At 40.0% G+C, this 24757-nt stretch overlaps 1 protein-coding gene across 3 annotated transcripts in view; it reads right to left on the bottom strand.

The window, feature by feature from the left end:
* The window catches only part of CBLB (Cbl proto-oncogene B), a 91397-nt gene that overhangs the window by 11833 nt on the left and 54807 nt on the right, over positions 1 to 24757 (bottom strand). For all 3 annotated transcript variants that reach the window (XR_010068094.1, XM_063305584.1, XM_063305585.1), the window contains 6 exons: positions 22072 to 22257; positions 19628 to 19996; positions 18901 to 18995; positions 2797 to 2937; positions 1873 to 1961; positions 1648 to 1776 (listed from right to left, as the gene is read on the bottom strand). Coding sequence is in view for 2 of the 3 variants with exons in the window: in XM_063305584.1 (XP_063161654.1) it covers positions 1648 to 1776; positions 1873 to 1961; positions 2797 to 2937; positions 18901 to 18995; positions 19628 to 19996; positions 22072 to 22257 (1009 nt within the window). In the remaining variant the exon portion in view is untranslated. The remainder of the gene's footprint in view (positions 1 to 1647; positions 1777 to 1872; positions 1962 to 2796; positions 2938 to 18900; positions 18996 to 19627; positions 19997 to 22071; positions 22258 to 24757) is intronic.

The following is a 24757-nucleotide window of genomic DNA, read 5'->3' as shown; positions in this document are numbered from 1 at the left end:
CTTTTCTATGGCTTTTTAGCAAGTTTGGAAAATAGAATGGCTAATTCAGCAAAAGATAAATCTACATACACATTGGTCAACAAACTCTTATCTCCTTCCCAAGTTATAAAATTATTAAAGCACATTTGGGAGATACACTGGTTGCTTCCTTGACCTCTTCAACAATCTTCTTGGCTGAGGCTATAGTCAATAAGAAGTTGCGGGACAGAAATGTTCAGCTGTTAGAAGCAGAAGTATTTTGGGCTTCAAGCAGCCACCTTGTTTTTTATCTGAATCCTATCTGTGGATACAGAATCACCATGGACTCAAGACTGAAGAAAATTGTTCTACTGGCAATTTTTCTCTCAGGTTTCTCCTTGGCTACAATACTGTTTGGAGGAAAGACAATCAGTGCTACCTCAGTTCAGTTATTTGAGATACATACAGTACTTCAGGATTTCAATCTAGACTTGTCCCTTTGCAGGAGCCAAACTTTTTAGCAGCTATATGAATTGAGGGGGAACAAATTTCCATTAGATCAGTCCTCAATTAAACTCCAAGGGTATTCTGATTGATACAATGGAAATAAATTTAGCAAAGAAAGTAAGAATAAAGGACTTTTGCTTCCCCATTTCTGTGTCAAATGTGTGGGGTTTATTTTTTTTTGGGGGGGGGGGTAAAAACTTCCAGCTCAATATTTTCCTCATGGAATGTAAATTTCTTTGATGAGTACACACTTTGAATCTGTATCCAGACTCAACATTTATGCTGGTAGAAAGTTTCTTCATTTGCAAGTTATTTCTCCTTCCTTTGTCCAAATCAATGGTATACAACACTGCAGGAACCTACAGTCACTACTGCATTTTATGTTTCTTTTCCCTGAATGAGGTTTGTAAAGCTATTCAGGCTCTCCCACAGCTGACGCAAGACACAGCCCCACCTTCTCGTGACATCCTACATTAACTATAGTTCTTGGAGGTGATTCCACAAAATAAAAGTAAAGTTTCTGGCTAGAGAAAAGTTGCTCACCCTTGTTTTAGGTTCAGATACAAATAAATAACATAACAAAATATCCTAGTCTTCTTTTTTCTCTAAAGTGAAAACACACACACACACAAAAACTAAAAAAGGATTTGTGAACTGCTTGAGGAATAACAGCCAGGCCAATCCAGCCAATTACAAAAAAAAATATGTCCTGCTAAAATTGATGATCTAGTTTTTGGGGGCAGTTATATCTCCCCCCCCCCGCAACTTTTGGGATATAAATTAAAATAGAACACAGCATTTTTCTGCAGTATTATAATTATGCTGTTATATTTCTGACTATCTGAGATGGAATTTAATTCATTTTGATATTGAATAAAATGTCTACATCTAGCTAAATTTATATGCAGAAGACAAATACGTAAAATTGGCCAAAAATATTAGCACTGCTTAATCTAATACCACTAGATATTAATACATCAAATAGATTATATTATCATCATTGGCAGCAAAATGTATTATTGGATTGAACTAGATATATGTAGAATACATCCATAAAAATGAGGCTTCAGTTACTCAATACTGATTTAGTGTAGGATATTACATTTAGCCTACATATAGCTTTGTTTGAAGGACTTATTATAAGGGACTCACTGTATTGGAGAGAAAAAAAGAATATATAACCTGGAGGGTGCACCAGCAAGTCATAATCAGAGGACGTTCTATTGAGTATGGATGCATGTTTCAAATTTTCCCTCAAAGGAGGTCGCACAGGCGGCAAAGGTATTGGGATAGTGGACTCAAAGGCTTCTCCTAAACAACAAACATTTAAAATACCTTAATTTTTAAAAAGTAATATTTTAAAAACAGCATATTATTTTTTCTTCTCTAAACATGTACTACTCATACCTATATCAGGATGTTTCAATTTTTTCATCTCAGAGGACGTATTGTGCATTTCATTAGTTATTCCAGAGCACTGACCATTCTCAAATACACTGTAAGCAAACATAAAAACTGGAGTTTTAATGGAAGTCATATGGAATTAGATGCAAAAATGAAATGCAAAATGAAGATATTTAAGCTAGTACTAAGAACTAATTTACCTTTGGACAAGTTCAACTCTTCCCCCCTATCCCTGTTTTTAATGACTATCAAATGTTTTAATTTTTAATAAAAGACAGCAATATCATTTTCTAGCACCAACTGCACATCAGCTGAATAAACAGAGGTAGAACAGAATTAAGTCAAACCAAATAAAGTTTAATGAAATAATTGACAATTATAACTTCTTTCACACTGCTTCTATAAAGGTAAATAAATTTATGAATTCTTAGTTAAAGAATAAATTGTTCTTGCTAAATTAAAAAAAAGTACTAATACAACCCTGGTAAGAAAATCAGTAAACTCACCAAGGGCAAAAATCTCTCAGCTATAAAAAAAATCTGTCAGGGGTGTGTGTGTGTGGTGTCTGTGTGTGTGCACACTGCTGAAATATATATTAAAAAGGTGATACTCCATTAAGATATTTAAACTATAATTGTTAAAAGCTGAGAAACTAAGAATTATATTCTGAGGAAGTACAAGCCAGCAAAAAAGTGTATTCTTTATACTGTAAAAACCAACAAAAACCAAAAACACTGTAAATAATGCCTAACATTCTAAAAATTTAGCAGATAGGTACTGATACATGATACCAAATATTTTAAATTCTATGTAAAGAGATAATTTTAAAAGTAACATTATAATTATGATTAACATCAATGAAAACATAAAACCAAATTGAATGTCATGCCAAATGGTTGCTCTACCATCATCTTCAAGTAACCTTACCGAACATGAGGCTTTATATTATGACAATGAAATGATTGTGAAGGCAAAGAAACAGGATGCGATGAAGGAATCTTGTACTCATCATCTTCTACATGCTCTCTTGATTTTTCAGGAAAGGAATTTATAACAGCAACAGAAGACCTCAAGGGAAAAGTACACCAGATCCACATGAGTTTTTGTTGATACAGAAAATAAATATATCAATCACTGCATTACGAATGGATTGAATTATATTTTTCTATTTTATTGCCACAGCAAAGCGAAAAATAGAGTAGGTATGTGCAGCTTAATGAGACACAAATGTGTTCCACTTCCTTAAGGAAGTAGTGCACTTTGCTCTCTTCCCTCTTCTTCCATACACCAAGGAGACGCTCAGAAACTTCCAGTTTTGATTAACTGCAGCTTGCTCTACAAAACAAACTCAGACATCCCAATAGAGAGAGAAACAAAGCAAAACTTAAGTTTAAGTCATACTATGCTATTTAAAAGAAATTAGAAGACCTGAATATAAAATTAAGGAATCATAGCTGCATTTTGTTTGCGTAAAAACTTAGACTCTATATTGCATTTCAGAAAACAATTATTCCCTGAAATCATTCAGTGAATTAACAATTAATTTATAATTTATAATGAAAATTATCATTAAAATCTACATCAGAATACAAGATTTTTGTTGTTTATTTGTTCAGTCGCTTCCAACTCCTTGTGACTTCATGGACCAGCCCACACCAGAGTTTCGTGTTGGTCGAATACAAGATACTATGAATCTATTTCCCAACTCTGAGAGCCCGAATGTAATTTTAGGAACATTCACGAATTATGTATGGATTCAGAGAGATGTTTTAAAAGTAGATATTTAAGAAGTTTGGCTCGTATTACAGTTCTCTAAAGATTCTGTTTATACTTGCAAACACCTCAATGCATAAAGTTATGGCTTGTTTAATGAAACCTGCCTATGTCCATTTTTGTTAGCTTTAGGACAATTAAAAGTGGATACAATGGGAGAAAAAAGGTCCAGTGTGATGCAAGGGAGTGGAAGAGGTAACTAGCTTCAAGCAACTATAATTTAGGAGGAGGAACATAAGAGAGGGAACATTCTCCCTTCCAAAGCAGGCTTTTAAGTGTCAATTTTCACTATTATGCATTTTGTACTACACAAATTGTAGAAGGTATTTCAGAGCAGTTATTACTTGAAAAAAATCAACCTATATAAAGTATAACCATGAGGAAGGTGGCTTTTTAAATTAATTTCAATAAGAAGTACATAACATTCAGTGAAACAAAAGGATTATAAAGCTGAAATGCAAGATTTCACTACATTTTGTAAAAAGTCTCAAATGAAACAAGAACAAAACAGAGATTTGTGGTTTTTTAAATCAGTAACTCAACTGAATATTTCACTTGCCAGCAGGAACACTATATATACTGTAACTACAGAAACTGAATTCAATTGGATTAACAAAGATGTGATTCAAGATTCAATATTATACTTAAACTTAAACCATAAATATGACATGCTTAACTAGCACTGATCATGTGAGAATCCAGCCTGCCTCTGACTCAGAAAACAAAACTCTTTCTGAGTCAGAGGAGGAAATAGAAACTTACCAGGCTGAAACCGGGAATGCGATACCCAGAGATGAGTCAGCAGGGAAGAGCCACAGGCGCTGACTGGCCAATCTTCTGAGGAGGATTTGAATCTTCCAATTAGCATGCGCCAACGACAGGCAGAAAAGCAGGTGAAGAAGGCAGCCCGATTGGCCGCAGAAGGGAACAGGTGTGCGAAGGATCGGCATAAAAGGCAGACACACGAAGAGCAAGCTGCCGGAGACAACTGATCCTACAAGCCTGCAGCTTCTGCAGAAGCATCCTTACCAGTGTCTGTTACCAAAGAGGAATCAGTGCCAGTGTTCTGCACCGAACAGTACTTGAATCCTGCTTCTGCTGCCACCAAGGATCTTCTCGTCGACCCCAGCAACCTCAGTCTTGCGTCCAGCATCGGACCTCTGCAGTCACCTTGTGCGTGTTCCAGGCACGCTTCTCGCCCCATTTCAAGATTCCAGCCATGTCCAGAGTCTCCAGTCCAGCCTTGTCATGCCTCCAGTCCAGTTTTGCCCCAAGGCTTTGGTGCAGCCTTGCAATGTTTCTAGCTCGCAGATTAGTTCCAGGTCTCCAGTATGGGTTCAGTGTGCCCTTGACCTCCAGGCTCGCCGTGAATCTCCGGTCCAGTTCAGTCATGCTTTGGGTGCTCAACCTTGTTTAGGAGTTCCACAACTATCTGGCTGCAAACCCGAATTGCTCCGAGTTCTCAGCCTTGCTCTGAGTTCCTAATCCAGAGTATCCAGCTGAGTCCAGCCTTGCTTCAAGTTCTCACCCTTGCTCCAAGTCCCTAGTCCAGAGAATACAGCCTAGTCCAGGGCTTCCAGCCAAGTCCAGCCTTGCTCTGAGTTTTCAGCCTTGCTCTGAGTCTTCAGTCTCCAGTGTCCAGTCCAGCCTGAGCCATCGAGTCCGGTCCAGCCTGGTCCTTGGATCCCAGAAGTATCCAGGGGGCACCGGTCAGCGTTGCCCAGTGTTCTGGTGCCAGCCTATTTCAAGTGTTGTGCCAGTTCAAGGTAACTCGACTTCAGTAGTGCCTCGCACTCCAGCTTCTCCCACTCTCCCAGTCTCAGTTAAAGAGTCCTCCCCCACTGCCTTGCTGCTGCATCCTCTTGCAATCTTGCTGGTTTCTTTGTTGCTGCCCCGTTGGTCTTGACTAAACTCAGTTCTTTCTTGATTCTAAGGACTTATTTATTGTAAATAGTTATTTAATAAAGAGTATTTTTGATATTTAATCTGCCTGGCCACCTCTAAGTCTGATCAGGACAGATTATCTCTGGCCAGAGGAAGTTTGCCCCTGATGCGCTTCACCATGGCACAAATGGGGCAACTTGCAATGTACTCCTCCATATCCTTTCATAGGGATGGCCACCAAAATTGCCATTACACTAGGTGTAGAGTTTTCACAAATCTGAAGTGCCCCACCACCTTAGCATCGTGGCACTGTTCCAGGACTTTCCATCTCAAGGTTTCTGTTATGTATATCTTCTCTCCCTTCCACCATAATCCCAACTTTTCCACCAAAAAGGTTTTATTGTTCTGTAGCCAGCCATCTTGGAGAACTGCAGACTGAAGTTTGGTGTGTAAGCCCTTCTCCACCCATGCAGCCATGCCAGCTGTCCAGCTATGAGTGGGAGCCACCATCCTGAATTGGGCAGGAGAAAGGACAGAATCCAACCTCTTCTCTCTCACTGTTATGTTGGGGTAGGTGAGATAACATGCCAGCCAGGAAATTCCTACCACCAGGCAAGTACTTTAGCATGAAGTTAAATCTACTAAAGAACTATGCCCACCTGCTATGTTTGGGATTCAGTTTTCTTGGGGATTTCAAGGTCTCTAGATTCTTATGGTCTGTCCAAACCTGGAATTGGTGTGGAGCTCCCTTGAGCAGGTGCCGCCAGGTGACAAGTGCTGATTGTACCGCAAAAGCCCACTTCTCCCAGATGTGCCAACGCCTCTGTCTCCAAAAATTTGTGTGAGGTCTCAGCTCTCCATTTACATCTTTTTGTAACAGGATGGCCCCAATGGCTATATCCGAGGCATCTGCCTGGACGATCAGGGGCCATGCGGGGTCGAGGTGTCTTAGAACCAGCTCAGATGTGAAGAGTACTTTGAGGTGGTCAAATGCATCCTGGTATTCAGCTGTCCATTTGATCAGGACTCCAGGTTTCTTCATTGTTTTTGGGTCTCCTTTTCCTTTCATCTTCAGCAAGTCTGTGAGGGGCAGTGCTACTTGGCGAAGTGAGGAATAAACTGCTGATAAAAGTTGGCAAATCCTAAAATACTCTATAGTTTCCTCCTGGTGCGCAGTGGTTCCCAGTGACTATATCTCTGACCTTAGCCGGGTCCATCTCCACACCCTTACTAGAGATCCTGTACCCCAGGTAACCCAGTTGCATCTTGTGGAACTCACAGTTCAAGAGTTTTGCATACAGTTGATTTTTAAACAGCCGCTTCAGAACTTCTTTCACCAGCGTCAAGTGTTCATTGTTTCAGAGTAGATTAGGATGTCGTCCAAATAGACTAAGATGCCTCGGTAGAGGAAGTCATGCATGATTTCATTTATGAGGTCCATGAAGGCCCCTGGTGCCCCCTGCAGTCTGAGCGGCATAACTAGGTACTCAAATGACCCGAGTTGGTAGTTAAATGCAGTTTTCCACTCATCCCCTTCTCAAATCCGTACCCTGAAATATGCCTCTCTTAGGTCAAGTTTAGTGAAAATCTTCCCTCGTGAGAGGTGGTCCCATCGGAGAAGTAAATCTGCCTTGATTTCCAATTTACTCTTGGGTTACAGTCCTGGAACCAAGCAAGCCCTAAGACCACAGGGTGGATGGTGACTGGGGCCACTAGGAATCTCAAAACCTCATGTGTTCCCACCTGCATGATTACTGGCTCAGCGTAATATTTAGCAGGGTCCCCTTGCATGTCCCCATCTAGTTGGGTGAAGATGATGGGGTCCTTCAGCCTTTCTACCCTCAACTTCAGTTTAGCTACCATTGAGCGGGGCAGCAGGTTACGAGTGCACCCAGAGTCCTGCTAGTTCAGCATGGTCCCCTCCCTCAGTGGCCTAAGCTGGGCGCTCACCATCAATACAGGATAGTTACCACTCATCATGGGGTCTTTGTGCCCATTCTCACATGCCTGTCCCTCTTCAGCTGAATCTTCTGAGTTCTCACAGGCCTCATGGTGTTTTTTTTTCAGTAGCCGCCGCTGCTGGTGCCCCGATCTTCCGGGCTGGGGTGTTCATGTCGGTTCTACTGCCTTTTGGCTTTCCTTGCCAGTGGGGGGTATGCAGTCAGCTGCTTGATGCCCCTCTTTCCCGCAAGTGAAGCATAAGCCCTTTCGTGCTCTTTGCTCTCTCTCATCTCTTGGATGGTCAGCTGTCTTCCGCTCAAAAGGGTCTTTTACAAATGTTGAGTGCTTTCTGGTGGCATATGACCATTGCTGGCATCTTACTTGGGCCTGCACTTCCTCAACTTCCCCCACTAGGCAAATCCAGTCCCTTAATGATTTTGCGTTTCCTCAGGCCAGGGACCACTCTAAAATTTCGGGGCATAGGCCCCCCTTGAAATGTTCAATTTTTAGGGACTCCGGCCAGTTGGTAAGTCTCCCCACCAGAGTTCTGAACTCTATGGCGTACTCTGATACCAACTTGCCTCCCTGTCTTAGGGTATGCATACTAGTTCGGGCCCTTACCACTGCTAGTGGGTCTTCAAATTGCTCTTTTAGTGCTTTCATAAAGCCTTGGAAATCTCAAAGTTCTGGGGCTGCTGCCTTGTGCAGTCCCTCTAACCATTCCGCAGCCACTGCTCTGAGGCGCCCCAATACGTATCGCACCTTGGCATCCTCTGAACGGAAGGTCCCCTTAAATTCTTCCATGAACTCCTTCATGTGTATAAGAAAGCATGCTAACTGCTTAGGGTCTCCACTGAATTTGATGCTCAGGCCTCGGTCTCCAAAGGATTCGTCCCTCTTCCATGGGCTACTCGGTCCTGTAGGGGTTGGCTATCCCGCATACCAGGCTCCCTGTGCAACAACCCCCCAGTTGTTAGGCCTTGTTGCTTGTTAGGTTTGCTGCATTCCCGCCTGTAGATGGCACCCACCTTGTCATCACGCCTCTTGCTGCAGATTTGGCCTGGTTTTTAGGCCTCTTAGTTTCAAACGCCCCCCCCTCCTCCAAGCTTCACTCACTTCTATGGGGGTCGGGGTTGGTGCTTCCCAGGGGCTCAGCATGATCACCTTCCAGGCAGGAAATCCTCCTCCTCCAGGTGCAGCTGCCGTGCTTTCATGCCTAGGCTGCATCCCTCTCCCTGTCGTTGCTGGGCTTAACGCTGCCTGGGCCGGGTTTTTGAGTTTCCTGCCTTTGGGCTGCCTTGCCTTTCTCTTTGCTCTGCTCGCTTGTTTGCCTATTTGCCTGGGGCTAGGGGTCCTCGATTCCCAGGAATCCAGTGCCACCCCCCCAGGCTGTAGGCCCTCTCCCCTTGCCTTCAGGGGACATTAGCATTGCGGCTCTGTCCCTTGTCATGGGGGTTTGGGCTCCGCAGTCTAACTTCCAGAGCAGGTCTTCAATTGCCCCTCATAGGGCTGACACATCTCGCTCTAGATGCACCATCTTGCTGCCCGACTCCACTGGTACCTTATGCTGGGGTTGGAGCTTGCTGCCATCTCCCCACTTGCACTTGGGTATCAGGGGGTCTCTGAGGTCTTTAAATCACTTTAGATCCATGCATTGCCCTATGGGGCCCCACACACTCCTGGGTTCTGCTCTGGGTAGGTTGTTTCAGGCCTGCGGCCCAGTGTCCTCCATTCTCCCCATGGTTTGGGAGCTCGGCCATCTGGGTTGTCTGCATCGCTCTGCCAGTTGCCCTGTGTGGGCTGCTTTAGGGTGCTCTGCATCCTCCAGTAGGGCCACCATTGTGAGGAAAAAGGAGTTGTGGCTTTCTGTGAGGTTCTTGATCTTTATGCCCCAAATCCAGCAACTCACATCACAAGCCACTAGAGATATGCGTAGTTCTTTATTGGAACAGCATCAAACTCTGTTAAAGCCACGAATGGGGCCTACTTCCTCCCGGCTTCTCTTTTAAGCCTCCTGCCTTCTGCTTCTGTCCTGCCCCTTCCTCTCTTCAGCTCTGTGTAAGGCTGGAGCACCCAGTCGCAATTAGCCATTGTGACTGGGTATTCCATCCTTACAGGTTGAAAGCTCACGAGCCCCACATAGAGTGGGCAAAGACTGCAATTTCATTTCCAAGTCCATGATGCTCCTCTTATCTCTCTAGTACCTTGGCGTCCAGTCAAATACAGCCTTTGAATTCCTTGATTCCACCCCAGCTGCAAGATTTTGCAGACATTTTTGACAAGAAGGACGTGGATCAGTTGTCGCCTGTATAATTGTGCCATTGAACTGAAAGTGCCAAACTTCCTATGGGAAGGATTTACTCATTGTCAGAACCAGAAAGAGCTGCCTTGAGAGAATTCTTAGATACTAATCTGAAAAAGGGGTTGATTTGACCCTCCACCTCTCCTTTAGCCATTCCAGTCCTCTCCGTCAAGAAAAAATCTGGTGAGCTGCGTCTTTGCTTTGACTATTGTTTAAATGAAATCACTGTCAAGAACCGGTACCTGCTGCACTTAATATCGGAACTATTGGAAAGAATAAAAGGGGCCTGGGTCTTTACCCAATTGGACCTATGTGGGGAGTACAACCTCATTCGAATAAAGGTGATGAGTGGAAGACTGCATTTCGCACCCAGTACGGACATTATGACTATACAGTCATGCCCTTTGGATTGTCGAACTCTCCTGGTATGTTTATGCACTTCATGAAAAATGTGTTTCAAGATCTGCTAGATCGAAATCTAATCATCTACCTAGATGACATCTTGATCTTCTCTTCTTCCTTGTCAGAACATTATCAGCATGTATGTGCACTACTGCTACGCCTTCGAGTGAATCACCTGTATTCGAAATTGGAGAAATTTCAATTTGCCAAAGACCATAGATTTCTTAGGACACTGAATCTCTCATGCTGGACTGGCAATGGAGCCAGAAAAAGTCGAGGCTTTGCAATCCTGGCAATCTCATAGGGCCAAGGACATTCAGAGATTGTTGGGGTTTGCAAACTATTATAGAACTTTTATTCCTCAGTTTGAGAAGCTTACAGCTCTGCTCTCGGACCTGTTCTTTTCGCAATTGAACTTCTGAGTCACGTACATTCCGTGTGGGCAAAATCAAAGAGCTAACACTTTATCTAGAAAACCTGAATATGAGAGGGATTCTCTCCCTCTGCCTCCTCATTCTGTAATTCCCGTAGAGAAATTTGCAACTACTCAAGATGCTGGGGATTTGCTCCAACAACTTCAGAAACAGCATCAGAACGACCCCTTTGTAAAGAAACAGAAGAGTTACTCCAACTCCCAGCTGAACAAGAAACATTATGGAATTGGAACCATGAACTGCTGTTTCTGTGGTTGGCACTATGTTCCCCCTGGGGAACTTCATTAAAGAATACTTCATTGGTGTTATGATAACCTAGCCATGGGCCATTTTAGCTTCTTCAAGTCTCTGAATCTCATCTCAGGAATTTTGGTGGCTTCACATGTTACATGATGTGAAACAGTATGTCCTTTCCTGTCCAGAATGTTGGAGGGCAAAGAATCAGATGGGTAAGCCTTCAGGACTTCTCATGCCGCTTCCAATGCCAGAGAAACCTTGGGAGGTGGTATCAATGGATTTTATAACTCATCTTCCAAGATCCGATGGAGCCGCAGCTATCCTTCTTGTCATAGATAGTTTAACCAAGATGGTGCATTTTATCACCTGCCCAGGACTACCTACAGGTCAAGAGACTGCACAATTGTATATACAAAACACTTTTCACTTACATGGACTGGCCAAACGAATAATAACTGACCGCAGTGCACAATTTACAGCAAAATTTTGGAAGGCGCTTCTCCAAAACTTAAAGATCCAAGGAAATCTTCCATCTTCTCACCACCCCCAATCAGATGGAAAGATTAAACGTGTTAATGCCACCTTAGAACAGTACTTAAGGTGTTACATTAACTATCAGCAGGACAACTGGTTCAAGCTTTTGGCCCTCACCGAATTCACTTACAATAATTCAGTACGTTCCTCAACTAAGACCATACCTTTTATGGCCACTTAAGGTTTCCATCCTCACCTATTTCCCCTAGAACCACCACAGTCATTGTTCCCTGCCTCTGACCGATTCATAGAAGAGCTCCAAGCTTGTCACCAGGTATTGCGGAATCAGCTGGATCAAGCCAAAGCTAATTATAAAAGATTCGTTGATCGCCATTGGAAAGAGGGCAGCAGATTGGCAGTAGGGGATTATGTTTGGTTATCAACTTGAAATCTACCTTCAGCACGCCCTTCAAAGAAATTAGACCATAGGTTTGTGGAGCCCTTTCCCATTGAAGCAATCATCAATCCTGTGGCTTTTCATCTTACTTTACCCAGACATATGAAAATACACCTGGTGTTTCATCAGTCATTGTTGGTTCCTGCCACAACCTCAAGTCCATTGAGAACATCCAAGCCTGCTCCGCCGCCTCTTCACATTAATGGGGAACCAGAATATGAAGTCTCTTGGATTCTAGATTCTCAAAAGAGGCATGGGAAGCTCCAATACCTCATTGAATGGAAAGGATATGGTCCAGAGGAGAATTCTTGGGAGTTGGCTTCTGACATACAGGTTCCAAGGAAAGTCGCTCAGTTTCATTCATGTTACCCCCTGAAACCAGCCCCCAAACTGTGAGGGAGGGGTATCCTGGGGGGGGGGGATAGTGTGAGAATCCAGCATGCCTCTGACTCAGAAAATGAAACTCTGAGTCAGAGGAGGAAATAGAAACTTACCAAGCTGAAACCGGGAAAGCGAAACCCAGAGATGAGTCAGTAGCACGGGAAAAGCCACAGGAGCTGATTGGCCAATCTTCTGAGGAGGATTTGAATCCTCCAATCAGTGTGCGCCAACAACGGGTAGAGAAGTGCAAGGAGAAGGCAGCCCGATTGGTTGCAGAAGGGAACAGGTGCATGAAGAATCGTCATAAAAGGTAGACACGCGAAGAGCAAGCTGCCAGAGACAACCAATCCTACAAGCCTGCAGCTTCCGCAGAAGAGTCCTTACCAGCGTTGGAGACAGCATCTGTTACCAAAGAGGAATCAGCGCCAGCATTCTCCACCGAAGAGGACTCGAATCCTGCTTCTGCTGCCGAGGATCTTCTGCTCGCCGAACCCAGCAACCTCAATCTCATGTCCAGCACTGGATCTTGACAGTCACCTTGCGCACATTCCAAGCGTGCTTCTTGCCCCATTTCGAGATTCCAGCCATGTCCAGACTCTCCAGTCCAGCCTTGTCATGCCTCCAGTCTGCAGTTTCGCCCTGAGCCTTTGGTGCAGCCTTGCAACGTTTCTAGTTCACTTAGTTCCAGGTCTCCAGTATGGATTCAGTGTGCCCTTGACCTCCAATCTTGCCGTGAATTTCTGGTCCAGTTCACCTGTGCTTTGGGTGCTCAACTTTGTTTAGGAGTTCCACACCTATCTAGTTGCAAACCCGAATTGCTCTGAGTTCTCAGCCTTGCTCCAAGTTCCTAGTCCAGAGTATCCAGCTGAGTCCAGGGCTTCCAGCCGAGTCCAGCCTTGCTCCGAGTTCTCAGCTGTGCTCTGAGTCTTCAGTCTCCAGTGTCCAGTCCAGCCCAAGCCATCAAGTCCAATCCAGTCTGGTCCTTAGATCCCAGAAGTATCCAGGGGGCTCTGGTCAGCTATGCCCAGTATTCTGGTGCCAGCCTATTTCGAGTGATGTTCCAGTTCAAGATCATTTGACTTCAGCTTCAGTAGCACCTCGCACTCCAGCTTCTCCCAGTCTCCCAGTCTCCGTTAAAGAGTCCTGCTCCACTGCCTTGCTGTCTCCTCCTGCAATCTTGCCAGTTTGTTGCTGCCCAGTTGGTCTTGATTGAACTCAGTTCTTTCTTGATTGTAAGGACTTATTTATTTACTTAATAAAGAGTATTTTTGATATTTAATCTGCCTGGCCGCCTCTAAGTCTCATCAGGACAGATCATTTCAGGTGTAACATTTATAGGCTCCTCTTCATCTGTAAGAATTATACCAAATCACATCATTGCTCTGGAATTCAGTTGTCAACAATGACCAGCAAAGTGTTTCTATGTCATGCTTTATTGTGAGCTTCTCACATCTCCTCTTATAATCTAATGAACAGATGATAAGCACTGGCAAGTTAGATTTACTCATAAAAGCTTGTATGTTGACAGAATCAAAACTGGATGTTGGAGTGCCTGCTCCATAATAACTATGAGCAAATGATAGTGCAGATACACATATGAGGTATTATTTCTGTTTATACAACTTAGTTGATCCATTGTGATGAACATGCATAGATCAGGTAAGCATACATAACATACAAAGTAATAAAATCACACAGAATAGTCATAACAATGCATTCTGGCCTGTGTATTGAAACACTAAAAACTGTTCAATTGCATATTCTTTACTTCATATCACTAAACTTTGTTGCATACACATTTTATACAGTACTTGTTACTGAACATAAAGCCACATTTACAATCAATCCACAAAATGACTTAATGTACAAGGATTTTTATTTGCTTGAATAAAGTACCTACTGTTAAAGAAACATTTTTGACAATGTTTCTTTAACAGTATTTAAATGTTCTTAGTTTACAACATATGCTATTCTTAGTTGTATTTTTTGTAGGGTTTTAGTTTGGCTTGATTGATTTCTGTATTTAAAAACTTGTTATTCTAAATCAACTGGAGGTGTATTAGATGTGCAGTAATGAAAGAAAGAAAGAAAGAAAGAAAGAAAGAAAGAAAGAAAGAAAGAAAGAAAGAAAGAAAGAAAGAAAGCCGTCTGATATTTTCCTGCATTTTTTTAAAAAAAAACTCAGGTCTCGTGTTTTATCAACTGCAGTACGTATCATGTGGCTTATGTAAGACACCAGCATTAATAAAATAACCAATTTCCTCAAGATCCACTCAGATGTTCTTGCATCTGCCACTTCCTGTTTACAGATTTTCTTGACTAGAAAGAACACACTCTTGCCTTTATACTTTCAGCCTATAATAAACAAGGATGATGGCAACCTCTCAAAGAGGTGGTATCAGAGATATTTATATTACCTTATTCACAGAATTGAAAGTGGGGGGGGATTCATTTAGTGGTGAAAAGGAGTATTTATGAAGCAGAGTCCCTATAGAAAAAAATAAAAAATCTTATTACAAGTCCTTTTATTAGCACTATAGCTAATCCTGGGTTTTGTTCCCCCAGATATTTGTGTGCGTGTGTGAGACGAGAAAGAAAGAAGGAATGAAGGGGGCTCAAAATCCATCATCCTGTCTCCCTTAGGTAGTTAATTTCCTATTCTGAAGTTCCAATTTGAAATTTTAGGAAAAGTAAGTTCTTTCTTACTCCCTTCTCTATTTTTCTGATGATGGCAGGTTGGGGACCATCATAACAACTTTTCCTCAAATCTGGCCATTGCAACTGCCAGATCTTTTTTAAAACTGCTTTTGAAACAGTTTCAACAGCATCCTTCCATGCAGTATCAAACACTTCTATAATTAATTAAACATTTCATTGTGCATGTGCCTTGGAGTCAGTGTTGACTCTTGGTAACCGCCTGGACAAGTCCCTGCAGTTTTCTTGGCAAGATTTTGGAAGTTATTTGCCATGGCCTCTTCCCTAGGGCCGAGAGAAAGTGACTGGCCCAAAGTCACCTAGCTGGCTTGGTGTCTAAAGTAAAGCAGAACTAGAACTCACAGTCTCACTGTTTCTAGCCTGATGCCTTAACCACTATACCAAACTGGCTCCTTACATCTGAACTTATACTATAGTTGTTCATTTGTAAGAAATGTCAGGATTTTTAATTTATGGTTTGACTCAGACTTAGTCATACTTAGCCCAGAATACATCCCACTGGAATTTTACCAACAATTCATTTTAATAGGTCTACTCAAAAAATACTTTAAATATTTCTTTTATGTACCAAGCATTTTATGCATCAAATTATTTCATTAATATTTAGTAACTCTGTATGTCAGTTACTTAAATTTTCATGCATCCAGTTTTAGAATGGTTAAGATGTACCCATTATCTATATACTACTAAAACTCTTGTGTCTATTTGTAACCTTCAATTGAGTGAAACGGCGCATCATAGGGCAACAATTTTTCAACCAAGGTACCTCAAATGGGCTAACTCACAGAATGCTTTTACAGAATGCATCTAAAATCCCACCCTGAAATTTGGCAAAGTTGTGGCTGATTCAGTGCCACCGCATTGCCGCTACTTCAGTGTTGCCATACTGCCGCGGTCAGCCTCAGTCACATGATTGTCATTTCCAACACTTCCTGACAGCTTCCCACCAATCAATGGGGAAGCCAGCAAGAAATCTAAACTTGACTGTGATTGCCAATGCTCCCTGCAGCTTCCCACAAGCAAAATCAGTGGGGAATCTGTCAGGAAGTTGCAAGCCCAAAGCCAGTTGGCAGGATGGAGGGAGGGAGGGAGGGAGGGAGGGAGGGAGGGAGGGAGGGAAGGAAGGAAGGAAGGAAGGAAGGAAGGAAGGAAGGAAGGAATAGAGAGGGAAGGAATGGAGGGAGGGATGAAGAGAAGGAGGGAGGGAGCGAAGGAAGGAGGGAAGGAATGAGGGAGGGAAGAAAGGAACAAGGAGGGAGGGACGAAGGAAGATTAACGATGCTCCATGCCAGCTTCCCACAAGGAAACTCAATGGGGAAGCCAGCAGGAAATCAGAAGTCGGTCCCACTCCCACTGTGTTTTTGCCCGCCCATGGTCATTCTGTTTCTCTGTTTAGGTAAGGAAATATCTCTGAAATGATGACCCAATGGGTCATGGGTTGTTGAGTTATGTAATTAAAAATGTTATTCTGCACAGAATTTTAACTATTACATTACACTTCATATTTTCCATTTTAATTTGAGTTATTAGTGAATACAAAGAAACACAATATTGTTTTATCTCTACTAAGTCATTTTCTTAGCATCAACTTACTTTTTATTAGATGGCATTATGTCATTTACATAATAGCATTTGAATGAGGTGAATACATTCACAGTCTCTAGAAGACATTTCAGCATATATCATAGCTTGTCAGAAAACAGTGCATTTGCATTCTGTTCTAATTTTGTTTCAGTATACATATTATTAGCTAATAAAAATATTTAAATATCTGACTTACTTAACTAGCAATCTTTAATGAAACTATGTGAATTCTCTTCCCAAATTCTGTCCATTTCAGTTCTCAAAATATTAACAAGCACCCAAAAAATCAAGACGGCAGTCATGTCAATGCTATCAGAGCCCCACCCATTTTGTATATTTGCTCACAGCACATACCCATATAAAAGGATGTAGCTTTGATCATGCTGCTGCAACAGCTGTATCTGTCCTATTTCAGCCTTGCATACATACATGGTTTCTTGGAAGATTATCAGGTTTATTTTCAGGTAACAGAGTTAGCAATGTATTCAGGAATGTCAAACAAAGCAAAGGCTTGCCTACGAAATCTAAAGTTGGCCCAAGATTCAAGAGCCGGGTCAAGGCTGGTAGCCAGTCCAAGGGTCTAAGGTTTCAATAAATTCCTACACAGGGATGACACCTGAGCTAGACGAAATTTCCAGTAAAGAGAACAAAGATAGCCAAGCCTCTTATATAGGCTGCAACCAACTGCCACTCATTGGAATGTTTACTCTGTTGCTTGGCAATAACCTAATAGAACCTCTGTTCTGCCTTCCTCAGGTCACTGAATCAGAACCAGTGAAGAAAACTGTCTTGGAGAAATCTGTATCTGAATAGATTCTAGCCACATCACAAATCCAGTCAGTCTCAATAATGTTACTGTTTTTGAATAACCTTTTTACAACTGAGTGAGCTGTAGTTTATAAAACAATTTCTGAAATACCTCCTCCATTCTGAAAACTTTCATTATAATCATACATGTCAAAACATTTTGAAATCGAAATGCCCCATTTCTAGCTCAAAATTCAGTAGGAAATATATTATTACTAAGGAGTTTTATAACACTAAAAATTCTAAAAACATATAAAAAGATTAAAATATTAAATCACTGTAAAGAAATAAGTATAAATTTTAATAAATCAATCAGATATAAACAATAACAAATTATACATTAAAGTTGTTAAAGTATTGACAACATCCTTCTACATTAATGCCTCTTACAAGACATAATTTTTTTCAGGATAATTTAAAAGCATTAAACTAAAGAGATTGAACTAGGCAAATCTGCTGACATAAAAGGAGTGTTTTATAAATGAACAATAATTTAAACTGGAGATTTAATGTTTTGGGACCAATCTGGCTATACAATATGTATAAGCTTAATCATTTCTTAATCATTTCTTCAGATGTAAAGGAAGCAGCATAATGCTCTCCTGCTGATTCTGAAAGGATAATTCTTTTATCAGAGGAAAATACTAAATGGACAGTGTCAAAAATTTACACTATCTTATTAAAGGCCTCTGGAATGCCTTTAACAACCCACAAAACAGCTATGGGAATGTGATCTTGCTATAAATGTGGAAGATGAGAAAACTGAATAATCTGTGGAAATAGAAAGAATTTTTGGTATAATTATAGAAAATTGTTGAGATTAGTACACTGTGAGTATTCTACCATGATCATCCTAGCAATTTCTTTTTTAAAAATGTGTATCAGGATTCATGTGAAAAATGTGTTAATGTTAGAACAAATCAGCATGTCTAGTGGATTGTCCAATGACCCAACAGTCTTTAGGGAGATAAATCTATGTTTCCCCAGTTTTAGCAAGTGTCATTATCACTGTTTAAAGAGGAAACTAGAAACCAACCTAATGATGCTTTAAACAGAATTTTATTTCTCCTGGCAAAGAGCCTGCTCAGGAGCTGTTGTTTCAGCAAATTATACAAGACTAACTGTAATCTGATTGTTCCTTTTTATAGTGATTAAACAGAGGTGAAAGAGAAAAAGACTGGTTAATTCTAGCAACTATCTTTTGACTTTAGTGAATCCCATATTGATACAAAACTATTATTTCCTTGTTAAGTCTGATTTTTCAGAGCTTTGTATGTACCAGAAGTTCTATGTTTTTCAAGAACTTGAGTAAAGAATGATATTCTTGTAATGTATAATTATGAAATGCCTGTCAACAGGATATGGAGGAACTAGGGTATGGTAACTTTCAATATTTATTCACAGCCTTCATCTAATGCTCTTGTAAAATATTTTTAAAAATATTTTCTAATTCACCCTTGTACAACGTCTGTGACTTCTAGACAAATGGACGAAGATCTGAAAGGTCCCAAATTTGTGAACATATTCTATTCAATACATAATTCTAATTTGTAAAAATAAAAAGAAAACAAACTTTTAACCAGCTGAATTTTCCTTGTAGTTTATATAATCAATGTTCTTAAATTTAACATTGAACTTACTTCATATTTGGCATGACTGAAACAATTGGTGGAGGGGGTGAAAGGCGAGGTGGAACATCATATTCTTCATTACCTAGATGGCCGTTTGAAAATATCTGCAACAGATGAATTTCTCAGAATGGTAATTTGTAAACTATATACAAATAAAATGTTCAGTTAAAGCATTTTTGGAACCCATTCTCAACTTTAATTTTATGTTTCATTCTGCATGTCTGCAAATTGCCTGTCATCAATATAAATTCCATGTGTTCAGCACTATAAATAATTCAGCTAAGGTTCCCTCACACACTTTAATAAACATATTCCTTAAAAATGCCTGACAGAGAATTATTTGCTTTTAGCCATTTTATTATATAATCTTCAAACATTATAATTAAATGGGCCACTAAATGATAAGATGCAATTATCCTTCTATTGTTTACAGGCATTTGTGTTAATTAAACTTCATGTATCGCATCACATATCTTTTATGTTAGTATCTTCTAATGGTAATTCAAGACATAAGAATTTTTGCAGAAATCTTGGATCATAATCCATGCGACAATGTTTTCTACTGATATTTGAGTTTGCAGTAAGTCAGGTTTGGGATAATAGGGAAATTATCATTTCCTACTAAATGACATTCTATTATTTGATTATTCCCACACACTCCTCTGGATCACCAGGCTTCAACAGCAACACTCTTAACTAAAATTAAACTTCATGCATCATACCATCTATCTCTTACCTTGGTACCTTCTAAAGGTAATTCATGGCATCTGTGTTTTCGCAGAAATATTGGATCAGAACCCATGCGACAATGTCTTCCATTCATATTTGAGCTTGCAGTAAGTCCAGGTTTGGGACAATTATCATTTCCTACTATACGACATCCCATAATTTGATTATTCCCACATACTTCTCTGGGGCACCAGGCTTCAAGTGGCATTGGTTGATCTCTGGCAGATACACTTTCAGGATGATGCAAATGTCTACTTAACCTATTATCTGGAGGAATGGGTGGGGGCCTTTCTGGTGGAGGTGGAGGTGGATCTCGAATTGGTGGTGGTGGTGCTGGAAGAGGCTTGTCTTGTTTCCTCATCATACATGGAGAAGACTAAGACACAACACAGATTAAAATGTTTCATTAAGTATATCATGTATGTTGTTATTGTTCAGTCATTAAGTCGTGTCTGACTCTTTGTGACCCCATATATTTAGTGACAAATACAGTATTTTGTATAGTCACCTTCATACATCACTGCTTAAAATGATGAGCATCAAATAAAAACAATAAACACTGAAAACCATTTGAATGAATCAATACATACACACCTAAATATAAAAACAAATTGATTTCAAAGTACCCAGTTTGTTGTTTCAAATCAGTATCTGTACTCTCTATTAAGACCAGAAACCTAATCTTTTGATGTCAGTTAAAATGACAAAATTAATTAAAATGATATCAATAAGCAAACTTTTTGTAAATTTCAATAAATTAATATCCAACCATAATTGAGTTAACATGTAAAAAAAAGTTGTCAGGTCAGGAAATAAAACACTAATATAGTACATTGCTAGATGTTTGCATACAAATGGGAAGAACATATTCTCAATAACTTTTTTTTTACTATGCATCCAACATTCAGTTAAAAATCTGTGTTTAGTTTTCCAGTTATAATCCAAAGCTGGATTTTCTTTAGTATGCTTATGAAATAATTATTTCCCTTCTTATACAATATTATGTTTATTGGAAACAGAAATAGTTTCTACAATTTTCTTTTAACCAGTTGTAGACAATAGGCTCAAGTCTCCCACATAATTTTATTTGCTCTAATATCTGACAAGTGAAAATAAATTGTAGAATATGCAAGTAAAGTAATTAATTTTACAAAGTATCTTGCGATTTTTGAAAAGAACACAGAACGGTGTGTGTGTGTGTGTGTGTATAAAACAACTATTATGAAAAAGGCAGATCAAAGTATCAGTGTTAACATAGAAAGAAGCAGAGCTCAGAGTTCAACACTGAAGATACACATATAAATCTATATCACGGTTTCTCAACCAGGATTTTGTGGAAACCTAGGAGTTCCCTGGGAAATCACAATTTATTTAAAACATTATTTCAAATTTGGGCAACATTTACCTCTTTAATGTTTCATTCTTTTAGTTTAAGAACACAGTTAATGCATATATACAGGCCTACACATGAAGCAAATATAATAATTTTGTAACCTCTGGCCTATATTGAAGCCTGAACGTGCAGGGGTTCTCTGAGGCCTGAACAATATTTCAAGGGTTCCTCCAGGGTCAAAAGGTTGAGAAAAGCTGATCTATATATATCAATATAAATAGCAATAGCAATAGTTTATGCTTGCTCTAATTGCTGTTGGAAATCTTTAGTACAGTTGGATAGCAAACTCTAGGATGACTGTAAAACTGACTTTAAATTTAGGCCCGTGTGCAGGTATTTTTTTAAAAAAAAATCTGTTCAATCGTGCCTGATTCTCAGAGACTGCCTGGACAAGTCCCTGCAATTTTCTTCGCAGGATTTTCGGAACTGGTTTGCCATTGCCTTCTTCCTAGGGCTGAGTGTGTAGCCCAGAGCCTTAACCACTACACCATCTGGCTCTCATGTGCAGGTAGATAAATAAATATATATATAAAAGAACAGAGAATTCAGAACAATACGCATTAGGAGTATATACGCAAAAGAACCAAATGTAAAAGGATTTTGTAATTGTTGGTTTACAAAATACCTGTACAATTTCCTCACTGAGCACAAAAGCTCACACTGAACTTTTTCCAAAGACATAGAATATTGGCTTGATGAAAGAAAAACATGGAATTAGGTGCAGGAATGACCACAAGTTAATTAGGTGAATTCAGTAGATTTGAGTAAAAGGAGAAAAGCTCAAAGAACAGCAGTTGAAAGTGAAAAGAAACCATAAGAGTAAAGAATCAAGGAAAAATGAAAAGAAAACAACCTTTAGCCAATGATCAATGATATTCAACTGCAGTGATCTGCATGTGGTTGGGCTTGTGTGTGTGTATGTGGGCATGTGCACACATGCATGAAATACTCATTCTTATAACCATGAAATTGGGAAGAGAAGCTTAAGAAGTCCTCAGTATGTTTCTAAGAAAAAGAATGATAAACTCTTATGTTCTATCACTAAATGGTACTTTTACCTTTGGTGAGCTTGTTGGGCTGGCGCAAGGGGATCGGGAAACTCCTTTCTGTATTAGATCCAATCGAGGAGGCACTGGTGGAAGGGTAAGATGGGATCCTTGTATGGTATCAGGAAGTGGTTTCCTTCTTTGAGCAAGTGGAGATGATCCTGGAGATGTCACAGGGGAATTCTGTCTTTCAGTACACTGCAACAGAAAATGTTATGAAGTATGTAATATTCATTGCTCAGGAAAAGCAGAAACATGCAAGTTCTTACTAAGCACCTGTCAATGATGACAATTACTATTATTTACATTATTGCAGTTATATCCCACTTTTTCCAGGAGCACTTAGCAAAACTCAGTTCTTCTTTCTCCTCACCATTTTATTCATAAAATACATCACCTGCTCATTTAGTGACCACAATCTGTTCCTTAAATCAGAAGTGAAATGGTCACTAAGCGAACACAAGAGAGAGAGAGAGAGAGAGAGAGAGAGAGAGAGAGAGAGAGAGAGAGAGAGAGAGAGAGAGAGAGAGAGAGAGAGAGATGCTGCAAAGGTTACTGGATGCTGCCACCTCATTCAGATAAAGTTCTCTCGTATGGTGTCCTATGCCAGACCCTAAAAAGTGCTAAGGCAAGTTAAAAAGTTTGGCTCTGTGATCTTAATTAGTTGATTAGAACCTCCCATGCACTGCTGCCTGAATTTTACCAGACCTTAATCAGTTTCACATTGAAGGCTTTTGTTGTCAGGTGCAGGAAATTTGGTCATAAATGTGTGCAATGGTGTGAAAATGATTTTTTTTTTATTTTACTATTACCGCCGTATTTGAACAGTCGCTAAACGTGGTAGCTGCTAAACAAGGAGTGGCTGTAGTTCCGTCAGGTTAGGCTAAGAGCTTCATAGACAACTAAGGATTTGGTGTTAGGGTTGTTGGATACATCATTCCCATTCACTAAATTGTTTCCTTCCTGGAGCAGAATAGAGGAGAAATTGCCTGCTTTTGCCAGCCTTTTGTCCCATTTTTGCCAGTTAATGTTCTGTTGTTTTGCTGATGTTTAATAAATAATCCATCTGCATTTTCATCTTCATGAAAAGGTTTAATAACAAAGCAAGAGGTGATAAATCTGCTCATTCTTTTTCTATGTTTACCCATACTTTTAATATGCTGTTTATTATTGAATGATTTCCCCTAAAGTGTCTGTTTCTGTTTATATCAAAGGTTTTTGTCTAAAACAACTGGAAGTCCTGTTCCCTCAACACAGGTAACCCAGCTAAAGTCAATGTAATCCAGTCTGTTATCAAAGTTAGACAACTAGCTTGATAATAAAGTTTGAAGTTTGATGCCGCTAGACAACCTCATTCTTTCAAATCTTGAAATACCTTAAATTTAATCCTCAATCTTTGGTTCGATCTTTAAAAAAGTTTTTTATATAAACTATCATATAAAGCATATATAACATATAAAGCTAGTTATTTGTCTCTGTCAGTAATTTAGCTTTTTTAAAAAAATCTGTTCAGTCATGTCTGATTCTCAGAGATTGCCTGGACAAGTCCCTGCAGTTTTCTTAGCAAGGTTTCAGAAATGGTTTGCCATTGCTTCCTTCCTAGGGCTGAAACAAAGTGACTGGCCCAAGGTCACCCAGCTGGCTTTGTGTCTAAGGAGGGGTTAGAACTCACAGTCTCCCAGTTTCTAGCCTGATGCCTTAACCACTACACTAAACTGGCTCTCCTTAGTAATTTAGTACCCTATCTTTAATATTTATTGGAGTCCTTTAAAACATAAACCTAAGCTTTGGCAGAATGTTCATTTTTATAGCTGCAATTCTTCTTAAACAAGACTATTTTAACTTTCTACATCTTATACTATCAGCCATTATATTTTTCCAAATCAGTGGATATATTTTTTTTAAAGATCTTTAGAATTCCTTATCAAGTAAATTCCCAGGTATTTAACCTTTATAACAGTAATATTGAAGCCCACTGTTTGTTGCTTTTCTTCTTCAGGTAAGTTCCATTACAGTTCTTCGTAATCCGATAAGTCCTTTAGATAAGTAAATGTAAGTAGAATATCATCAGCATATAATTTCAATTTCTGTTCTCAGTTTGCTAATTTGTTTCCTGAAAATATATAAATATATTTGTGCAATGCATGTATGTGTGCACATGTGTATATAAATATACTGTCCTAACAGCCAGGAAACATGCTGAGACAAGGAACTGGTCTCTAATGTTTATTGCTAGTACATAACAGGAATCCTAACAAACTGAAGAAGCGTGGGAAAAACCCAGCCATATAAACCCCAAAGGTTAAGGCGGTCCCGATCTGTGTCTCTTTGAATGGCTGACCAATTCCTCAGTGCTACGCATGCGCCTGACAGTCTGGATGGGAGCCCCCTGCTCGCCATCCTTACTCATGACATATACACATATATGTATACACACACACACACACACACACACACACAAACATACAGAATCATCCCAGTGGGCAACTTTATGCAGGCTGGATAGCAGCCACCAGGATTGCCACCTAGTCAGAAAGTTCAAGCAATACAAATTGTATCATTATTTTTGTTGTTGATTTTGTTTGCATTTGCTTCTTTATTTATTTTATTTGTCAAATTTTGCCACCGCCCATCTCCCCCCAGAGGAGATATTACCTTCATTTATTGGTTTTCTGTTGCAAGTTAGGTGGGAGCAACC

The sequence above is a fragment of the Candoia aspera genome, chromosome 5 (assembly GCF_035149785.1).
Source record: "Candoia aspera isolate rCanAsp1 chromosome 5, rCanAsp1.hap2, whole genome shotgun sequence".
NCBI classification, from domain to species: domain Eukaryota; kingdom Metazoa; phylum Chordata; class Lepidosauria; order Squamata; family Boidae; genus Candoia; species Candoia aspera.
The sequence above is the reverse complement of the archived record's forward strand: the minus strand, read 5'-3'. Positions and strand labels throughout refer to the sequence as shown.